The 23,589-nt window shown below is 29.7% G+C and overlaps 1 protein-coding gene across 2 annotated transcripts in view; it reads left to right on the top strand.

Moving 5' to 3' along the window:
* Window positions 1–23,589, top strand: part of LOC142319343 (uncharacterized) — a 130,929-nt gene that overhangs the window by 89,194 nt on the left and 18,146 nt on the right. The window contains exons 11-13 of one of the 2 annotated variants that reach the window (XM_075356540.1): window positions 1,837–2,374; window positions 16,254–17,900; window positions 20,269–20,542. In XM_075356540.1, coding sequence (XP_075212655.1) covers window positions 1,837–2,374; window positions 16,254–17,900; window positions 20,269–20,542 — 2,459 coding nt within the window. The remainder of the gene's footprint in view (window positions 1–1,836; window positions 2,375–16,253; window positions 17,901–20,268; window positions 20,543–23,589) is intronic. The other variant, XM_075356541.1, reaches the window with a different exon arrangement.

Genomic DNA, 23,589 nt, shown 5'->3' with positions numbered 1-23,589 from the left:
TAAAGATTTTCCACAAGCCCTGCTGCTTGGTTTTATTAAGTTCTGTTTTTCTTATGAACATGAGGTAGTATAAAACAACCACTGCATTAAAAAAGACTAACTGAACAAAGAATTACTCATAACTGAGCAGAAAAATGTTGTTTGTCAAGCTCTTGTGAATCCGAAGAATGTGTACTTTCTTCCAGAGCACATAAAGTTTGATTTTATAAAACATTTTGTCAAAGTAATGAATCACAATGGCCAAAATTCTTATTCCTTAGACCAAGTTTCCTAGGATCAGTTAGACAAAAGTCAAAGAAGGAATATTTGTAAACCACAGACATGTAAGCTAATGAAGGATTCAGATCTTAAGCAAGAGTTTGAATGAATCTGAGAAAGCAGCACGAATATCCTTTCAGAATATTTTAAAATCATTCCTGGGCAATCAGAAGACTGATAACTATGTAGAATTTGTGAATGAACTTCTGGAAAATCATAAAAAAATTAGGTTGCAACATGTCTGTAAAAGTACCCCTGTTCCATTCACATTTGAACTTTTTTCCTCCTAACCTTGTCGATGTAAGTGATAAGCACGGTGAATGCTTTTACCAAGATATATCAATGATGGAACCATGATACCAGGAAAGATTGAACTTGAATATGCCTGTGAGTACTGCTGGGGACTGAGAAGAGTCATGATAATATGATGTAGGCTATATAACTCCTTAAAAAATCAGGTTTTCTTTAAATCAGGTTGTTACTAAAAACCTCTACCCTCACTTAAATTTTGATTTGCAGATTTGAAATCAGCACAAAAAATACTATTATTGAATGCTAAGGGATTATTGACTTCTTTTTGAATGGATGTAACAGAAAAGACATTAATTTTTTTATTAACCTGTATTATTAAAGGTCAGATTTTTTATTATTCTTAAATATAAGTTTTAAAAGTAAACTTTAAGAGTGAAGCCAGAAGAAGAAGAAGGAAGAAGTCTTTGAGTGGCTCAACGTGGAATTTCTTGGAAATGCCAACATCCCTACTGGTGCAGCAGACCTTGGCCTGACATAAAGCTAGCGCCAAGAGGAAGAGTGGGGAAGACAGAACTGGATGAGCACTGCTCAGGGAGAACCATTTTGGCTGCACTGACAGAAGACAACGAGACGCTGACCCAACATTGTGAGTCTAGGGGGCCATCACTGCCACACTGTAGTGGGAATCCAACTGCCACTGAGGGAAATCTCAGTTCAATTCCAATGGATGAGCCGCAACTTTCCAACTACACCCATTGAGCTGAGCCCATCACCAGAGACCAGCAACCAGACTCAACAGCCCTTTTCAAGGTTATTTATCAAATGCACGAACAATACTTTTCAGAGCCTGTAAATATTTATTTATTAATTGTCAATGTATTTAATGGTACAAAATTATATTTTAAGTAAGATATGGATTAAAAACAAAACTCAAAAAAGATACAAAAATATATTATAAAAATTATATTTCATTTGTATGACCAAGTTTAGCGATTGTAAATTTTACATTTATATTCTTTGTATAAAAATATGTATGATTTAACTATTCTGTTATGCTAGGTATTAATCCCTTAGCAGAGAAATTATTTTTTACGTAATTCTGCAAATTTGTTTTATTTAAAAAAGTAATCTTTATAATGATTCATTGACAGTTTAAAAAAAAAGATAAAATTATAAATGTAATAAAATTAAACAAATTTTTGAATGTAAGTATTATTTTATCAAGATAATTTAGTATAAATATATTAAAGGTTTGAAAAACTCTATTAATGTTTTTAAACATCTGTTTTACATATATATAAAATTTCTTATTTCTGGTTTTTTCAGCCTGAATATTGTTGAAGAAGATGATGATGATGATGAAAGCAGAATTGATAATGAAGAAAGTTTTGAATTAGAAAAAAATTATAAATCTAAAGCAAGAGAAGTTATTGAAGGGTTAGCTGACCTTCCCAAGGACTTAGGATGTGGTGTACTGGATATTGATAGTGAAGTTATTGAAGATATTAAAAAATTTCCTTTTACTAAACAAGCTCTGAAAAGGAAAAAACTATTTTATCAAGATAATCCAAATCTTGATTCATTAGGTAGTTCATCAGAAAGTACTTGTGATTTTTATGAATCCTCAAAACTGAAAAAAGTAAAAAATTGCAGTGTTATTTTAAATAAAGTCAATGATGAAGTATTAAGAAGTAATTCTAGACACAATGCAATAAATACATCACTTAATAAAAGTAACATAAATAGAAATGAAAGTGAAGAACCAAGTAAAAATGTTTCAAATGAACTTATTCAAAATGAACCATCTGGGTCCAAGAAACGTGTGTCGTTTAAGAAAAATAATGACTCTTTGTGTCAAAATAAGGTAAACCTATATATTTTATTTTATCAAATATTACTATCTTTATTCCTTTGGGAAAAAATTATAGTAATATTAAAATGTTGTAATGCATTGTGTATATATTAGGTCTAGTAACTAACATGGTTGTAAGTGGCCCAATCTAAAAGGTTATAAGTAATGTGAGATGCAAGTGAGATCTCACTTGCATCTGAGATGGTAATTTCAGGAGTAATCCTGAAATTACCATACCCAAACTTAAATTAACAAGCATACAATGTCAAATTTACTAAGGAATGTAAGGAATGAAGTAGTTTCCTGTTGTCTTCTTTACCAAAGCAACCATATTTTCATGCTTTGATATGCCAAGATAGAAATGCAGGAGATTTTCAGCTGTACATTTTCATTTCATATTAAAATAAACTCTGTGCATCCAACATGTCAGGAAGAAGCTTACCCCATTTACAAGATTAAGCTTATCAGCATTTTAACAGTTCCTTTCTTTTATGATCATTACTTCATATTTATTTAAAATGATTTAATATTCAGCGGTATGAGTATACAAAAGGCCATCCAATATTTCAGTAGTGGGTTGTAATTTTTTGTATGAGGTAAATGCTCACAGTAATATATTTTTAAAAATCATATGTGTTCTGTTGTACAGCTAATAAAAGCCGGCAAATGATTGCATAACTTTCCTAACTTTGCCATTGACTGATCTTTATCTCAAATAGGTTTATAACTATTGATGATCTTATTATTATGTTTACTTAAAAATGATCAAATAAATTGTGAAATACTAATAGGAAACAATTTTGGAAATTAGTTTCTAGAGATTATTCCTAGAGGGTCTGATGATATTTCACTAGCTGGAAGCGAATGTAGCAATGTTACTTCAAATAAAAATTCTCTTATAAAGAAGCATTTTAATTAAATTTCATAAGTTAATATAAAATTTGTTTAATGATATTAGAAAAAAATTAACGAACGTAAAATCAGGTACCACTGGAAATTGTTCAATCTGACAATTTTATGTGCCTGTTTTTGTAGACAATCTTTGTGTTTCATTTAAAAGTTTCAGTCATATTGCAGTTGTTTATCAACCAATTTCAAATGAGATATAATTATTTTGTAATAAAAAGCTTAACAATTTATCTAATAGAAAATTATTCTATAAAACAATATTTACAGACCTTTAATGATTAAAAAATTTAAATGAACACCATTATGGAATTTCCAAAAGTAAAATTTTCAAGCTTGTTTATTTTGTAAATGTTGTTGGGTACATGTATAATAAATTTAATTAAAATATCTCATATCTATTCTTAAGATATAAATTATTATTTAAAAAACATAAAATGGCTAACAGAGGGAAAATGAAGTGAGATGGGGATTTCTCCACAAGAATTTTTGTATTTTATTTTGATGTCCTGAATCAGTCCCTTAAGTTCAGAAGTTCAGCCAACACCTGAGGCACCCTGATGGGGAAAATATATGAGTGCTGTGATGTACCCTTGTTTCATAGAGTTGAAATCAGACTGAAACTAGGATATATTTGTATGTGTATGTACATATATATATTTATTTAATATCAAATGAAATTTAAACCACCAAAACACAGTAAATAGATAAGTTAAACTTATATTAATTCCAAGAATCGATTTTCACAGGATCTTATTATATATTCACCAAAAGCTTAATGCTGCAAGTTTCTCTATGGAAGAGAATATATATATATATATATATATATATATATATATATATATATATATATATATATAATATATGGCTAACAATAATAGAAGGTTTTTATTATTGGTAAAAAATTTCCATTATTTTTTTTACATTTTTAAAGAGTGAAAAGATAATTTCAATATCTCTGAAGTGATATCAAATTTAATTGTAGAGTCATATATAGAAAAAAAGCTCGTTTGGTAACTACAAATATTATTGTATATTTACAACAGAAATAATAATAATAATAATAAAAAGATAATAGAATATATTATTCTTAAAAAACCCATGAAGAAAAAACAATATTTGGATAAAATATTTGTATGCTAGAATTTTACCAAGATAAGACAAAAATTAAAAAAAAAACTTTTTATGTTAAACAATTATTTTATAGAAAAATTGAGATTAAAAGACTTAAAGAATATATATAAATATAGTGTTTGTACAACTCTCAGATTTTATTAAAGTAATACTTATGTAATAGTTTTGTTTATCAGTAATTAGTTACATCCTACCTTTTAGGACATCTTTTGAATTACTGTTATTCTCTGGCAGAGTGAATCAGTGTTTTTCTATTGCTTATCGATAACTAAATAAGTAGCTATTATTTATAAATTATAACTAAAATTATATACATTTTTTAAATAATAATAACGATGTGAATTTATTTGATTCACAATTACAAGTGCACAATGAAAAATAAAGTAGAAAATACAATATTTCTTTAAACACAGAATAAAAATAGTTCACCAAACTTGGTCGTAAACAGTTGGCCAGGTTAACAAGCCATTTAACTTTCCCTCACCCTCGGTTTAAGTTAAATAGATCAAAATTTTGAACTAACAACTAAAAAAAAAGAAAAACCAAACAAAAAATAAATATTATACTCACCTACCAATGCTTTTTTGAACTTTGCCTTTGAATAAATGCCTCTACAATAACCATTCAGATTACCCCAATCTTTCCCATTCAAATAGTAATCAATTTTTGTTCCTTAAAGCATTTCTTCTTAATCCACATGTTATGTAGTTCCTTCAAGACAGAATATCTCTTTAAAAGGTGGTACACATCTTCATTTACATGATCCTTATTTAGTGAGTACCTTCCATCTTTCCTACAAGATAGATTGATGGAGAAAGTATAATGACCCTCTTACTTTACAGATAACATCTATATTGCCTATTCTATTTTTATAATCATGTAACCACTCCCTCTGAACTCAAGGTATAAGTTGTAAAATTGCTCTCTTCCTTCCCTTTCTATCCATGCACTTATTAAGATCTTTGTTATTTTATTTATTAGGCTATCAAGTAGTCTTTACAGATTCCTACTTTCTCTCAGTTTATTATTCCTTCCACTCCATAGATATTACTCTGATTTACTCATTTCTTATAACATCTGAACTCCTACAAACAAAATAACATGCAAGCATATAGGAAACCTATATTCTTCTAATTGGAGAATTTTATGATAGAGTCAAAATGCACTTTCAGTGGGTACATCCACATAACATCTACATCGCTTTCTTTGTATAGTACATAATTTGGAGTGTTCTTTATAACACCATTTGATAAAAAAATCTTAGAAACCCTTCCAATCCATCACTTTGCCTAAATCCCAAGACTTGGGCCACATAGGACACAACTGTTTACTGCTCTAAATACCTCGCCACATCTTCAATAATTAATTTATCTCAAACACTATTCACCCCATACTTTGCTGCTACTACTCAGTTCCTAAAATGCTCTCTCATAAAATCAATATTGATGTAAACATTTTATCCAGATGCCTGTAGCTATTCACAGTTTCTATTCAATTTTAAATTATTTATTTATCTATTCAATTTTATTTCATTGTAATACCAATTCTCATTCTATACTAAGTAAACCCCCTTTCTAAATATTATAATCTTAGATTTCGTCTTATTAGGAGTAAGTTTCCAACATTCACAATATAGTTTTAGATTATTTGTGGAAAAAAATTAAACTTTTTTTTGGTACAAGGAAAAATATATAATCTTTATAGAACTTTTTACCTTGAATTCAAATATGTAAATTGATTCTCTATCACCCATCATTTTTTTTTTATATGTAGGCAAACTTTAAAAAATATAAGAATTCCATGCATGCAGGACACTATTCAACTTACCAGAAATGTGATACTTGTTTTCCTTTTGTGTTTGGCATCTGGAAGATCCCATTTTAGAATCTAACAATAATTTGTGAACATTCTTGCTCTCCACTATCACTGATGTCTGTTTTCTGTGACTGAGATTTGTAGGTAGAAGCATTCCCTGTGCTCGTTAATGACAATGCCAAGATTGTCCGAAAATAAATCCAGGTGTGAATTCAAGAAACAATTTTTTAGGGACATATTACACTTCATTATGATTATATGACTGTAATAACTTACCCAAAATATCACAATAATTGGAGGATTTATGATTTTCTAAAACGCTTTATATATTACTTTGAAATGACCTCCTTTTAAATAACCTCATTTTTTGACTTGACTTAACAGTTCCTTAAATTGCCCCTCTCTAATCAAAGTTGTTATGTGAGGAACTGAAATTCCTTACTTGATTTTTAGCATCTCTGAAACGAGAAATTTCACTTTCAAATAACAAAAACCAGCACCATTTTTATTCATCGCCTTAACAAAGTCTTTGAAAACCCCTAATTTTATATAGAGTTGAAATAGAAAAATCATTTCTGAGTTAACTAATGGAGGATGTACAACAGTTTTCTGTCCAGATGTAAATGATTCAAACTTTGACCATTCCTTTCTGATATAATGATTTATATTGTCCCTCCTGTCCTATTCGCACAAAAAACATCAAAATTTAGAGTAACCGAGGTGCAAACCCATTAATAATGAAATAACTTTTAAATCGCAGCATTTAATCCAATGATACTTGTACTGAATTTTTTCTAACAGTATTTTCTTATTGCCATATGTTTGTTTTATGTTATTTGCATAGGCTAGTGTAGCCAGTGTAGAAGGAAATTTGTTGCCGTTGTGCAAAAGAACATTCTTTAAAGTAGTTTTCAAAGAACCATTGAACAGTCTGCATTCTGTGGAGTGCATGATAAAGTGTGTTCTTTATAGCACAAATATTGTTACATTACACTAAACTATTTTCTTCAGAATATAAATCTTGAAACTGTTCCTGACAGTTATGAAAGAAATGAACATAAGTGTCAATATAGAGAAGTTTCCAGCATAGATTCCAAAAGCTCAGCTTGTTTCTTTGACAAGTTCAAATCTTGAACAAGATTATGTAATTCACCTTAAATTATCAGATGAAGTTCACAGAAAAAAATTCTGCTTCAAAGTTAGGATCATTTTGCTCCTCATGTCAAACTTCAGCGGCTACCTCATATTCCAATTCATTTTTTAAATTTAGTAGTCCAGTCAATAGATTTTCAAAAATGGCTTGTAGACAGAGTTTTGTGCATACTTTTTCTGACTTTTGGGCTGTGTTCAGAGGTATTTTTAGCTGAATATATCACAAAAGTCCTCATGTCTGCAAGAGTGGCTAACTCCAGAGCATAGCAAAATGTGTCCCTATTTTTGATCTCACTTGTATTTCAATAATGATTGGTTGCAGCAAAAATGTCATTATATACAAAATTAAAGTTGACAAAATTTGGCTCTAAGTAGTTCTTAATTATTTTTTTCTTATTCCTAGTTTTTGAATTGTAGGTCGTTAAAAATCATTTTTCAAAAATAATTTTCAGATCTTGTTTTTGGACATATGTCTTGTACCTTCTAAACTGTTATATTTAGAGAAAATGTGCTCAGAACCAAGTTGTAGAGGATGAAAAGTGACATTCACAATGGTTTGGACTCATGGCATGGACCATTCCATGTAACTGAAGACATCATTTTAATAGCAGCTGGAGTTGTGGGGATGATATTATCACATAATACAAAGCTGTTGCAGTGGGCAAGGCAGCAATAGAGAACATCGTGGGTACTCTGTTTTCAGAAGTCAAGTTCATACATAAAGATCACATGCTCCCTCTCTCCAATGTGATAGCACCTGTCAAAATATAAGATGAACCAGTATTAATACTTTGTTAATTTTTCAAAGGATCTCTATTAGCAAACAAACTGACAAAGACCTGAAACAGTATTTACAGTACGAGTTGGCTCCGTTTCCATTAGCTGTCTTTCATGAAGCAGGAATGAAGAAAGCCAGGAAGGCAGAACTTTATATTTAAACCCCACCACAGACTCAACCATCAAGATTTTGATGTTGTCATTAATGAAATATTCCTAGAATTATTTGGCCAGGAGGTTCTACAATTTCAGCCATTTGTAAAGCTTATATCATCAACATCTTCAGACAAGGAAGATCATCTTATATCACATCTTATATCATCAAGGAAAAAGTTGTGTTTGATGGCTACTCCTCTGCCAAAACCACTTAATCAGCTGAACAGAGGCGACAGTATAGTCATGGAGTCAGTTGACCTAAACTTCAATGAAGATACTGAAATAACCATCAAGCAAGAGCATTTCCTCTCCAAGTACCACAACAAATCCCAACTCAATGCAGTATCGTCAGCTAAATTACAAATCAATTGAATAGAGACTCAAGAGAAAACAAACACAAGCATATATTCATCAAAGGAGTTCTAACAACTTGGCCTCTGGCACATCCTATACCTGCGTGCTTTCATAGGGTGCGAAATGACATCAGCAGCATTCCAAAAGGAAAGGTCAGTTTTGAGAAATTGTACAAAAAATATTATTAACAATCTAAAGTATTGGTCCTAGCGAAAATGCTAGGACCAATACTTATCAAAACATAAGTGAAAAACCAAAAAAAGTGACACATTTTCCTGTGCCCTGGAGTTAGTTCCCCTCGCAGATCCCAGCTTTGGTATATTCATCTCCAAACTTCTCTGAACACAGCCCAAAAGTCCAAAAACATATAAAACTTCTTGACTAAAACTTGACATGTTTAAAAATTTCTTGACTAGATTATAGATGTGTTGGAGGATGTGGTATTGGTAAGTCCTCACCATGAGGTACTGGTTTTACAGCAGATAGTAAGTTTGAATACTACACTGAGTGCTTGGATTTACTATTTTTTCCTTTTGTCTGTGTAGTACGAAATAACAGTCCCACAAATGCTCTTATGGTTCATGCCACACCATCAGTCTGGCAGAACTCATGTCCCAATTGACACACGTGTGCCAATAACCCTTTAAGTGTAATTATAAATGTATTTGAAATTTCTAATCTATGCAATCTGGAAAGTGCATCCCTATCCAATTTACTATCAAAAATCTATAATAAAAAAAAAAGTATATGTTTCCTTCCTTTGATAAAAGTTGTATACTATCTTAAACAAAAAAGCTATCTGAATATTTTGCAACAATATATTGCTGAATATTTTCCCCTAAAACTTGTTTAATTTTCCTTTATAATTTCCTTGTCTGGCGCCCATTTTGTCAATCTCTCCAAAAGAATGGCAAAATAAATGTTAAATAAAGAATTCTCTCTCTAAAATATTTAAAAAAAATTGTTTTAGCAACTTCCTATACTGCAAAGGTATTTGCTTATATAACTCCCAGGAATTCTGTTCCCTTACTAATTCCCTTATTAATTCTGTTCCCTCATCTTATTTGTTAATTTTTTTTTTAATTTTAACAATTGCTCCTATATGATTGGGCTCACTTAAAAATTTGTCTAGTATTGACAATATTAACCAACAATAATAATGGTTTTCTGTTTAATACCAACCTACCTATGTTAGATTAGTATTATATGTAACTCTTGTTTTATTACAAGAGTGATAAAACATGCATAGTGCATTGACCTACGATATCTTTCAGTATACAGCTGCTTAAAATAGATGACCACCATTCAATCACTTCAGTATCTCCTGCAGCCACATGGTGTCTTTTATTAAAATAATGTGTTATTTCCTGGAAACTCTTTAATCCCTTTTTTTAGTTTGTTTTTAACTTCATTAAATTTGTTAACTTCTTATGTCTACATAACTTTCTCTATATGTATTCCCTCTTAGTATCACAGTAATCACTTTTAACTTCCTGATTATTACTATTTTTGAACAGTTTTAATAATTCAAATATCCATTTCCTAACCTCACATTCTCTATACAACCTGATGCTTAAACTTTAACCTTATGAGATTATTTTATTCTTGCCAACAGTGGCAAAGTGCATAATGCCTCATTAACAGTGGAGAGATTCTTCATTATCACAGTTATTAGCTAAATTTAGACCATATTCCAATTCATCTTTTGTCCCCCAGCTTAACTTAAGTAAAAGCAGCAGCTAATACACCCTTCCTTCTTCCCAGACACCTAAAAATTAACTTCAAAGTCATATCAGCAGAATTTGGTTTTTTTCTTAATACTAAATTTTTTCACAAACTCAGCAATTTCTGCCCCATACAATAAAGATCAATAACACATACTCCCCTATCATTAACAGATATAAATTGCCCTTCCTGATTTCCTCTAACTCTACCATTTAAAGTAGGTAGTTTGAATGTTTCCTATAACTAGATTATTTTTCTTCATTTAATATATTATCTTTCAAATTCTGCTTACTATTAAGATTACTAACACAATAACACCTTTCTTGTCTAATATATATTATTTCACTTCAACAAGTGTATTCCAATTACCCACCATCAAATTTTTATTTATCTGCTTGTTATCCAAAAGTATCTACAATGGATTGGAGTCAGCCTCCCATTTGAATCTGAACTCCCATCAAGATAAACTGATATAAGGCAGAAAGATTGCTTCCTTTTTTGTACTAAATAACATACCTTTCATCTCGACCAGTGCTAAATTTTACTAAATTTTGAAATTTACATTTATCACCTAATAACTGATAACATTTAGCCCTATCATATCAGTTGTCTTTTCTTCAGAAATCTCAAACAAGAAATAATTGCCAAAAAATTAATTAAAACTTTCCTCCATCCCATTCTCATCCACATTTCTAATATTGTAAAAATGGCACAGCCTTTCAAGAACATTAAGAAATACATTGATCTACCTTTTAAATCGGTAACTTCTTCAATTTCCTTTCCTCATCATACTGGCTGACAGCATCAGGTCAGTTTAAATTATCACCTTTTCTGTTTATATTTACATTTAAATCGTCCTGTCTAATCCCTTATATTTTATCCTTTATACTGTCAACACATTTCTCAATATTTGCTCAGTTTTTCTGAGCCATCTTGCTTTCGTAAACATAATCCCAGTTCTTCATCCAATTAAACTTAATATTATGTATATGTTGATCATGAAATAACAAATAGATTTCCTTTTGGTTGTGTGCATAATATTTTATTTCCAATGGTAAATAAAATAGACTGCTTTTTTCTTGTTTTTAAATAAAAATCTATTTTAATGATATAATTTGTACCTTTGAGTTTATGTAAATTTTTAAATGTAAACTGAATACCTTCATCATCTGGATTGTGAATGATTACTTGTCTGTTATCCTTCCTTTCTCCCAATATATGCAGACGATTTACCCATAATTCTTCTTGGGCACCTGATTGGCTTATACAGAAACTACTTCTTCAGGATTTTCATTTATAGAGTGGTAAAATCCTGTAAATATGATATTGCTGTAATGACTCCTACCCTCAAGATCACAATTTATCTTTTTAGTGCTGTATTACTTCACTCTTAGTTATCTACTTACTTTTATTTATTTATTTCTGCTATCAAAGCAGTCAGTTGAATTTGTCAGTGCCTTGACATCTTATCTTTACCCAACTATCTAATTTAGCTTCAGTCTTGCCTAGCAAGACTATTTTTCAGTTTTTCAAAAACCTTCTCCATTTCCTGTTCCATACTTTTTAATCCTCTGCACCCCTTTTTACTACCTGCCCAACAGTTCAGTGAGCTAAGAGATCTTGCACGCATGTCTAGAAGATTTCTCTCTCATATAAAAATTATCAACTTTTTTGAATCAGTAATCATGTGTTGATACCAGTCTAATTTATTTATCCACTATATTTTTTTCTTTTTTTACACACTAAATGTGGAAGGATAGACAGGAATAAAATTGCCAAGATAGTTGTGATAGCAGGTAAAATAAGAAAGCTCCTGATTAATCAAAGGATAAAGAGCACTATGAACAACATAAATGAAGGGATTATCCTTAAACTTTATATTTTTAATTTGCTCACAATTGCATTTTTATTTTCCCATTTTTATAACCTTTATATTAGACATTTACTGAATATTTATCAGTTTATTTTTACATTCATTAATATTTGTCATTTAAAATTTATCTTTCTTTACTTTTAAATTATTTTATCTTCTTGATCTACTTGTATTTTATAGATTACTTGCTGACCCGACAATGCTTCACTATTGCTAGATTTGAGAATATTTATAGATTAAATAAACACAATTGAAAGTTTGATAAAATATTAAAATACTGAAGATTACAGAACTTCACAAAATGTAACCTTTCACTTTATAAAATTCAGAATGTAAATTAATCCAGTTGTCAAAACAACAGCACTACCTATTGGATTTAATTCAAACCACTCTCTAAACATAGTAGTCTGTGGAAAATAACTTTTTAACAGAAAGAGATATGGCTGCAAAATCATCACAATTAATACTGAACATTAAGAAACTTACAAAACATTACGGAACTTCACAAAATTTAACCTTTCACTTTATAAAAGCCTGAAAATGTAAATAAACCCAATTTTCAAAACAACAGTATTACCTATTGGATTTAATTCAAATTCCACTCTAATCACAGTAGTTGGTTCAAAATACCCCTAACTTTCTTTCTTCTGGTCAGATCGAGGATTTCAATGGCTTTAAACCTTCTCCAGACAACGAGGACCATTTTGCAAAAAACTGCGCATAAATCGGCCAGTAGTTTTTTTAGTCTGTAGTAGACACACGTACGATTGCCTTTTATATATATATATGATGTAAAATTTATTCATAAATAACTTAATGAATAGTGAACGCTTCATTCTATTTACAGAGATAGGGGCACAGATAATTATCCAGAAATAGCAAATTTCATTAGGAAAAACAATTTTATAAATTTTTATCTCTAAAGAGTTCAAACCACAATTAACTTTATTTGCTTTAGTTCAGTTTTATATCTGAATTCCCAATTACGATAAAAATACCCTTTTTTTACCAATTTCTACAATAAAAAGATATTTTAGATCTTACGACATTAATCAGCATACTTTATACTTATATTTAACACAAAAGCAAAATCCAAAAACCATAATTTTTCCACCAAAAGGAAATTTAATAATCGAGTTGTAATTATACTGTACAAACCACACAGCATTCTTGTCATCCTAAGTTATTTATAAATAAAATAATAAACAATGTATAAATTCTTCATGTTATTATATCACTATAAAATAAACATTTAAAAAAATATATACAGAGTGTCCCACGAAGAAATGGAGAAACTTTCAGGACATGTTCTACTAGTGAAAATAATGAAAAAAGTTCTTATAGACTCATTTTCGAGTTACAGCAAGCAAAAGATTTTTCCCAGATTTCAGCTCTTCTAATAGAAAGAAGCTTGCTGTAATTTTCGGGACCCAAATCAAGGAGTAAAGTTGGTGGTTTCTTGTGTAATTTGAGATGGGAAATAAGTTAAAACAAGTCCCAGAACTGTAATTCCAATCGTTTTTTTAAGATATCCAATGTAAAACACAAAATTCAGTGTTGAAAAATAAATTTTGTTTAGGTTTGTAGTATAATAAATTATGAGAAAATTAATGTAAATGCAGCCAATAAAAAGTAAATAAAAACTTTTAAAAGTCGGTTTTTTTATTGAAGCAAAACAGACTAAAAGTAGACAGAAAATTGTATTATTCTGTGTGTACCTAATAAACATTCTTTTTAAAAACAAAAACACCAATTACTGAAAATAATTTTAAAAGAAATACTTTAGCTGTGTAAATTCAATAATTTATAAAGCTAAAATAAAATAATTAATTAAAAAACTAAATTGAAATGTATGTTAATTTAGGAATATCTTAAAAGGTTTTATTGAATAGGTTGGCAATACTAGCAACTGTTGGACCATGAAAATTGTGGGATAAATTAAAAATCTGTTTGAATCTGTTGTCATCAATTATCATACAGATAAAGGAAGTGTAGTGTTATCGTATTGTAAGATAAAAATGCCGTTTCAATTTTCTAACAAGGAATATACTGTTGTAATTTTTGTTTATGGATTTTGTAACGGAAATTCTGAAGCTGCTCGACGTGAATGTTAAGAGAGATTTCCTGGAAGGTGGATTCCAAATACAAAAGCTTTTTTCTTCAGTTTATCAGTATTTATAAACAAAAGAGTAATTTCCAACATGTTTGTTTTTTGTTGAATGCCAAATAAATCATTATGGGATTTGGCATAGCCCAAGCACTAGTACAAGGTGAATTTCATGTTGCACTGGCTTGTCAAAAAACAAAGTGTGGCACATCCTATGGAAAGAAAATCTTTGTCCTTTCCACCTGCAGAATGTTCAACATTTTTGGCCCACAAATTAACCCCAGCGGTTAAACTTGTGTCATTGGCCTCTAGACAGTGCTGCTAAGGTAAATTCACCTCTATTTATTGTTGAAGCCACGTTTAAAAGAAACAAAGGCTTCAATTCTAAAAATAATCATTTATTGAGTGAAGACAATAATACAGTTTTCTGTCTATTTTTCATGTGTTTGCTTCAATAAAAAACCAATTTTCAAATGTTTTTATTTACTTCTTATTGGCTGTATTTATATTAATTTTCTCATAATTAAATTCTCTACAAGTTTTGTCACTAAATTTTCCACATTTATAGTCATTAGAGCTTTTAGTCATAACAAAGCTATTATACTACAAACTTAGAAAAAACTTGATTTTCGACATTGAATTTTGTGTTGTATGTCAGATATCTTAAAACTTACTGGTATTACAGTCCTGGGACCTATTTTATCTTATTTCTCAGCTCAAATTACATAAGAAACCACCAACTGTACACCTTAATTTGGGTCTCAAAAATCACAGCTGGGCTTCTTTTTATTATAAGAGCTGAAATCCAGGCAAAATCTTTCAGTAACCATAACTTGAAAACAAAGCATTTACAGACCTATATTTATATGAACATTTTTCATTATTTACACCTGTAGAATATGTCCTGAAAGTTTTCCAGTTTCTTTGTGGGAAACTCTGTATATATTTAATATAATATTGACTTACAAACTAAGTTATAACCTATTAAAAAATAAACAAAACAAAATTAGCATGAACTGAATGGTTTATATGAAATTAACTGTAACAAATGAAATAAAAAATATTATGACAGAACAATAAAGCCTATTAATATTAGAATTAAACAACATTTAACAGCAATATAAAATATATTATTCTTAGCTATAAATCAAATGTAGTAATACATGTATTCTAGAGTGAACGTTAAACTAAAAATCAGTCAATTAAAATTAATAATTCATGTTAAAGACAATTAAAACATGACATTCAGAAAGCAATATTGTAAAAAATAATCTAATAAAAAGAATTGTACACATTTAGGGATGGCATTTTAAAAAATAATTATTCAGTCAGTACATCCTTCTTATATTAATACAACGGATACTTGCATACTATCCAGAACACAAACCAAACAAACCAGTTATTTTAGTACTTCACCAAATCAATAAGTAGTAAGTAGACTAAAGATTCAGTTTCTGCAAAAGTAATCTAAAGGAAAATACCGTAAGAGCTAGGATGAAACTAGTCAGTGTCAAATATATTTATATTTTTTGTGACCATTTTTTACACAATATGTGTAATATATATTAAGTATATATATTGTGTCAAAAATAGCTTTCACAAAAACTTGCTATTTGCTACTGAAAAATTAAATTTCTGTTGATTTGCCTGGTTAGCTCTTTAAAACAATGCTCTTAGAACAATGAACATTTCAGAAAAATAATTAAGAATTTTGAGATATTTGTAGTGTGTTATCAGAAAATAGCTTGCAAATTGGTGAAGTACTAATAACAATGCCCAGTGATAATAAAATTTAAAGTAAAAAATTGACCAAAAGAAATTTGCCTAAAATTCAAAAAAAATATTTAACTCTCTTGAATTTTATTTTATTAATCTTTTCATGTTAATTTCAGATTGTTTTGAAAAAAAATGGCAGCAGTTTTGAAACTATTTTGTTAAAAGAAAATGTTAAAATATCATCTGATTTAAAAAGCACTAATTTACTTCCAGTTGTTAAGATCAGCAAATTATATGATAGTACTTGCGATACTAAAGAAAAAGACAAAAAGAGTAATGAAGAAGAAAGTAAGTCATTTGATTTTGATACACATCGTCTTGTAACATTGTCAGGAGAACAGATACAAGATAATCTACATTTAAAAGAACATAGTAAAAGGCTGTACGATGAAATAAATATTATCAAACTATCTCCCCAGAATAACCCAAATGAAAACCCTCTAATAAAAAGAAAAAGCAGATTAACAATGAAAGATTCATTTAATAGTTCAGACTCTGATGATAGTAATGATTTTATTCAAAACTATTGTCAAAATAATTATAAAAAGATAAAAAATCCTTCAGAAAATGTTGTGACATTTAGTACTAACAATAATCAAAATAAAACTGTCAGTTTTAATAATGAAAAAGTAGAAAAAACTATACAGAAAGCATCATGCATGAATAAAATTTATGATAATTTAGTTAGCAGCAGTAATACCAGTATTTATAGTAATGATGATAATTTTGTTAGTAATTGTAATAGTAAGGTGATGTTTTGTCATAAAGGACAACATAAAAAACAGATTCATGAAGATTATGATAGTATTGATCATAATAATTTGTCAGAAAGTGAAGAAAACTTTGTATCAAATGAAAAAATAGATTTAGAAATACAATCAAAGAAAATAACGTCCCTGTTAGAAGATAGTATGGATTGTGATGAAGCTCTAATCATGGATGGCAATATCATTTCAAAAAGCCATGAAAGCAGTGATAAATCTATAGTAAATAATTCCCTGATTAATACTGTAAAGAATTTGAATTTACCTTCTGAAAAAATCAATTGTCAAACAAATGATAATATAACCATTAGTAATGCTACATTTACTAAGAGAAAACGTGGTAGACCTAGACTAAAAAAAAATATAAAACTGTATAAAAATGAGATATCTGATGAAAAAAGAAAAACATCTCCTGTTGTTTCTCCATCAGAAATGTATTTATCCTCAAATGAATGTCATTCTCCTGTACATATCTCTGATAATAAAAGTGAGCTTTCAAATACAGACCTTCTGATTGATGAAGATAGTGATTCTATGAAATCAGGATTTTCAGATAAAATCGATATTAATTCTTACGTAAAACACTCCAAAGTTTTGGCAAATGAATTAAGTGAAAAATTAATAAAAGATAATTATAATTCTGATTATTATGGTGAAAAAGATCGCTTAGTATATTCTCCCATTGAATTTCAGAGAAAATCATTGTCGTTGACAGAATTATCACCAAAAAATGAAACATTCAAGAATAGTTTACCTACAATAAATACCATTAAATCTTCATGGAAAAATAGGATTTTGTCACATCATAATACTGTAGAAAAAATTAATATTTCAGACAACAGTGCCAATAACTCTCCTCCTTCTCCAACAGAATCGATTAAAACAGTCCAATTTCCATTCAGAAATTATAGAAAACTGTGCCGCCATCAACCATACTGTTTTAATGTTAAAAATAGGAACAATTATTCATCTTCAGATAATAAAAGCATAAGTAGAATAGTAAGTTGATCCATATTGTTCTGTTTGTGTACATTTAGTTTATTGGTTTATGGTTTTACTTATGAATGAGTGGGTTTTTATTAAGTTTCTAAGTTATCTGGTGAAGAGATGAACAGAGATCTCTCTTCAGAAGGTTATTGAGCCAGTTCTGACTGAACAGTGGCATGTGTACAAGCATTGTTTTGAAACAGAACAACTTCAGTGGAGAGCAACCCTCAGTAATGATTTTGTACTTCATTCTAACTTTACCAGTATGTCACAGTTGCGTCAGAATTACCATTGGCTTCTTTATTTACCATTTCTGAGTATTTTACCTTTATAACCTCCAAAAAATTAGGAAGTGCTGACTGTCCTCCTGACAAAGTTTATTTGAATTTCTGTAATTTCTTAGGCTAGTAACTACAGTATCATATGTAAGATTATTTCCCTTTACTTTCTAGTGTACCACATAAATTCCTCATTCTGTCTTTGATAACTGTATATTCTAGAAACACTTATAGGTCGGTTGTAATGCAAAGTGCCCAGACAGCACCCATTTTTATTTATAAAGACTCATTGCCTGTGCAGTAATAATTTCAATAAAGGTATATTTGCTTAGAGCAAATATCTCTTCAATTTAAATATTTACCAGTGGGCCATCCTGTCTTGACAAAAAATATATTATTAGCATTTACTTGTTTAAGATGCACTTTGCAAAACAAAAGTAAAAATTACACCCGTTACCCTTTTGATAAATTTTTCTTTTTAATTTACACTTTCAAGGTATATTTTAGAAAAAAAATTAAAAGCAGTGAAAATGAAAGAAAACAGGATTGCACGTGTTGTGACTGAAAGTTTGTAATATCAAATTGAGTTCCTTCTCCTCCCTTACAGATATTGGTTTCTGTGATTTACTTATTGCAGTTGAATTTTTTTTAAAGAATTTCAAGTGGATAAGAAGAATTTTTTTTAAATTAAGTTTGAAATAATTTTCATATGAAATATAATTTTGACTGAGGGTTTGCTTCTGGGTTATAAATAAGGTCTGCTATGTGGAAGATCATGAATAATCAAGCATGTGTGTGGGTGTGTTTATTCCAAATTTCCCCTGAATCTTTCCTAAATTATATGAAGATATTATCACTTTAGAAACTAGGTGAATTCTAGAAAGTTTTTTTAGAGCTCGAAACATATTTCTAAATGTATTTTTAGGCATTAAGCATTGACAAATTAAGATACTTTCTATTATTCATGTAAATAATTAATTATCATTCTAAATACTTTCTTAATGTGCACTTGCTTTGTATACATTTCACTACTAGATATTGTGTGGAATGACTTTAGTCATACATAAGCATATTCATTTTTATAAAAATCAATTTAGGCATTAAATCAAATGTAATAGGAATTAAACTTTGGGATCTCTACTGTAACCTTTCTTCTAAGATATTTTATTAAGAATAGCCATATTATAAAAAAAATCAGTGGTTGGTTTTGTGATACTCATTTGAACAAATGAACAGAATTTCAGGAATTTTTTACAGATTGCTTAGTGTTTTTCAGCTATTATTTTTTAAACAAATTATTGATTATGACTGTAAATAATTATTTCTGTCATTTTCATTCTCACTTCCATCAATTTTCATTAAATTTATATTAAATTACAGTTTGCTGTACTTTTACTACTATCTGAAATCATAATAACATTATTAATAATAAAAATGTTATTTACATATAAGAGAAATTTATTTATATTACCTTAAGATTAGTCTTTATAGAAAGAGTTACTTTGAAATATTAACTTTTTTTAATTATAACCTGTATATAATTAGGTAATCTGTATTTATTTTTCAAAATGATTAACATAAATTTAACATAACTTTATTATCTATGAAAATCAACTTTAAAATTGTATAAATTCGTTCACCCAAACCAAGCCAAGTTAAAATCTGTAAAGTTATATACATGTCAAAACATCAAGTATGTTTTTATTTCTCGTCAGTGACACACTGCTGTTTCAGGTGAAGATATATTTCTAATTGTATTTTTTATTCAGGAAAACATAAATACTCAACAGTAACATTTTAGTGCAGAGTCAGGAAAATGTTTTAAAGCTTTGTTTATTAATTTAAAATACGTTTATGTTTTGTTTTTTTCTACTGTTGTACTTGTATAATTTTCAGTAATGTTAAGGCTTGGGACGACTTTATTTGTGTTTTTTTACTTATTTAGATTGATATTAATTTTTCTGAATTTGTGATTTCTCCAATACAATGGGTGGTAGGTACTAACTTTTCAGTAATGTGGGGTTGTTTTTATATCTCCAGTTTCATCATTCAAAACTACACTCTCATTATTACTTATTTAAGAATCAACTCAAAATTTTCAGGAAGATTGGCTACAAACAGTACAAACAGATAATCCTGTCAGTTTATCTGAGTCAAATGTTGATTGCATTGATAGTGATAAAGAGATGGACAAAGTCGATGAAGTATATGAACAAGAAGAGCAAGTAGCAGCAGTTGAAGAAAAATTACAACAAGGAAAAGAAGAAGTTAGAAATAATGAAGCTGATGAAGAGGAGAATATTTATCTTGAGAATAAGAATAAACACAAAGTGCAAACAGATTCTCAGATGGAATCACAGTCGCAAAGTATATCAGGTTAGTATCATATATTTAAATGTTTAAGGCAGATGTTAATGTTTTTTATGATGTAAGATTTTTAAAGAACAGTACATTTATACATCACTTTCATGTAAATTATAATGATGTATTGTTGTTTCATTATGATTTTATTTGTATGTCATATCATGAAGTGAATCATGTGTTGTGAAGCTAAAAATAGGCAATTTTTTACCATAGATTAAATTATAAATAAAACTCCCTGTTATTTGAACCTGCTTTATTATGGAGATAGAAGAATTTTGTTATTTGGGAAGTAGAATTACTAAAGATGGGCGAAGCAGGAGCAATATAAAATGCCGAATAGCACAAGCTAAACGAGCCTTCAGTAAGAAATATAATTTGTTTACATCAAAAATTAATTTAAATGTCAGGAAAAGATTTTTGAAAGTGTATGTTTGGAGTGTCGCTTTATATGGAAGTGAAACTTGGGCAATCGGAGTATCTGAGAAGAAAAGGTTAGAAGCGTTTGAAATGTGGTGCTATAGGAGAATGTTAAAAATCAGATGGGTGGATAAAGTGACAAATGAAGAGGTATTGCGGCAAATAGATGAAGAAAGAAGCATTTGGAAAAATATAGTTAAAAGAAGAGACAGACTTATAGGCCACACACTAAGGCATCCTGGAATAGTCGCTTTAATATTGGAAGGACAGGTAGAAGGGAAAAATTGTGTAGGCAGGCCACGTTTGGAATATGTAAAACAAATTGTTAGGGATGTAGGATGTAGAGAGTATACTGAAATGAAACGACTAGCACTAGATAGGGAATCTTGGAGAGCTGCATCAAACGACTGAAGACAGAAAAAAAATTGTCATCTTTAAATTTTCATTGAAAAAGTACCGCACATTAAAAAGTTGAGATAAATTGTAATTACAGAGAAGAAATGACAAAACTATTAAAACATATGAATAATGTAGTACCTAGAAAAATTATTTAAGAATTTGGAACAGAACAGAGTTACTGTTTTGTACTGGAAAAAGAACTAAAGTAGCGATGCAGTGTTTTATAAAGTCTTCCAGAATATAAACAAGAAAAACAGGGGTTCATGAAAAAAGTCAACAAAGCTTTATTTGTAAAGTTTGAAAGGAATTTCTAGCCCATTCCATCATGAAAAATCAGAACTGTTATGGAAAATTTAAATATAATGGCTAGAGTTATCTAATTCATAAACATATATACATTATTATAGTGTCTGTGCCTTGGTAATAATAATCACCCTTAAAATGCCCATAAATAGGCTACATAAATAAACAATCATTTTAATAAATGTCTACATAGAACTTTAGCTGTATTTAATAGACTGTTTATATTTTGTGTAAATATTCAAGGAATGTAGAAATATAGTTAATTCAGTGAAGTTTATATCATCTGAATACTAGTTTATTCATAACAGGGATTCTACAGCACCTTGTAGAATTTGTACATGTAACTACATTTAAGTGAGCCAGGTTTCACCACCATGATCAGAACTAAGTCTGATAGTATATTTCTACATCTCTTCTCCATTGAGTTATTGGACAATGTAATAATCTGATATTCCTTTGCCTTTTCAGGTATCTTGGTCCATATTCACTAAGTCTTTTACTTAGCTGTGTTAGTAGTTTTTCAATTTTTGTTATTTTATTACTACATTTTTATGATTTAATACAGAGTGTCCCATATAAAACGCAACCCAACCTTATATTGGTAGGTATTGAAATAAAAAGGCATGTGTAAATGTAAATTTTATTATTACCATCCATTACCTTACATTTAGAGTAAATTTTGGAAGTGGCCGCCATCTTCTTGAATACAAGCTTCAATTCTTTTTACAGCGTTTCTTGCAACTTTTTTCAATATTTGTGGCTGGATATTTAATACAGCTTGTTCAATATTGACTTTCAATTGTTCAAGTGTTCGTGGTTTGTTGCTGTAGGTTTTTTCTTTGAGGTAACCCCATTGAAAAAAATCCGCCGCAGTCAAATCTGGAGATGTTGGTGGCCACAAGCCTCGACCGATAACACGATTACCAAAGAATTTATCAACGAAATCAGAAGTTGACCCTGCGTAGTGCGATGTCGCACAGTCATGTTGTAGCTAGCAGTGTCTGTATACCTCTTCCAAGAGTGTAATGAACTGAAATAAAATATCCTGATATCGTTCTGCATTAATGGTGTACTCGAAAAAAAATAGGACCGATTATTTTCTTCCGTGATATCCCCAACTTCTGCGGGTGTAATTGTTTTTCGTGATAAACGTGGGTATTTTCAGCACTCCAAATTCTGTTTTGGCTGTTTACGTAGACATCCAAATGAAACCATGCTTCATCTGTGTAAAATAACGAATCCATAACATTAATTCCCTCACGCAGAAATCGACGGAACCATTGACAATATTGTAGCCGTTTTTCTTTGTCGGGCTCAAGAAGTTGATGAACCGTTTGAATGCGATAAGGTCGTAATTGTAATTGTTTGGTCGCCCATGAACAGTTGATTTAGACAAATTAATTTCAGCAGACAAACGTCTGATCGATTTATTTGGCGAGGCGAGTAATCGGTCTTTGATTTCAGTGACTGTATCTGTATTCAACACTGACGCAGATCTTTTGTGTTCCTTGTTATTAACATAACCGGTCTCTCTAAATTTTGCGACTAACCTTAATACTGATGTTTTGTTAGGAGCTGGTTTATATGGGTACTTATGGCGAAACAAATCTTGCACTGCAACCACTGATTTCGTACTGAAGTACGACTCAACAATGAAAACACGTTCATCTAGCGAAAACACTAGCGTTCATCTAGCGTAGAACTGAACGGATGGCGTGGTAAAGTCAATGAAGTATGTTTACAGTTCTGAACATGACCTAACCTAAAAGTGAAATTGAAATGTGAAAAAGAATTAAAAAATAAGCATGAAAACATTATATTTCAGTTCAGTTAGATTTTTAATAAAGAATATTTGCAAAAAATACCTTGAATTTTGATAGACAATTTTTTTTTCTTCCACTTGATGTACCATGGGACTCAAATATGTCTCTTTTCCTCAA

Source organism: Lycorma delicatula, chromosome 2 (genome assembly GCF_047948215.1).
Source record: "Lycorma delicatula isolate Av1 chromosome 2, ASM4794821v1, whole genome shotgun sequence".
Taxonomy (NCBI): domain Eukaryota; kingdom Metazoa; phylum Arthropoda; class Insecta; order Hemiptera; family Fulgoridae; genus Lycorma; species Lycorma delicatula.
This window is presented reverse-complemented; position numbering and strand designations above follow the sequence as displayed.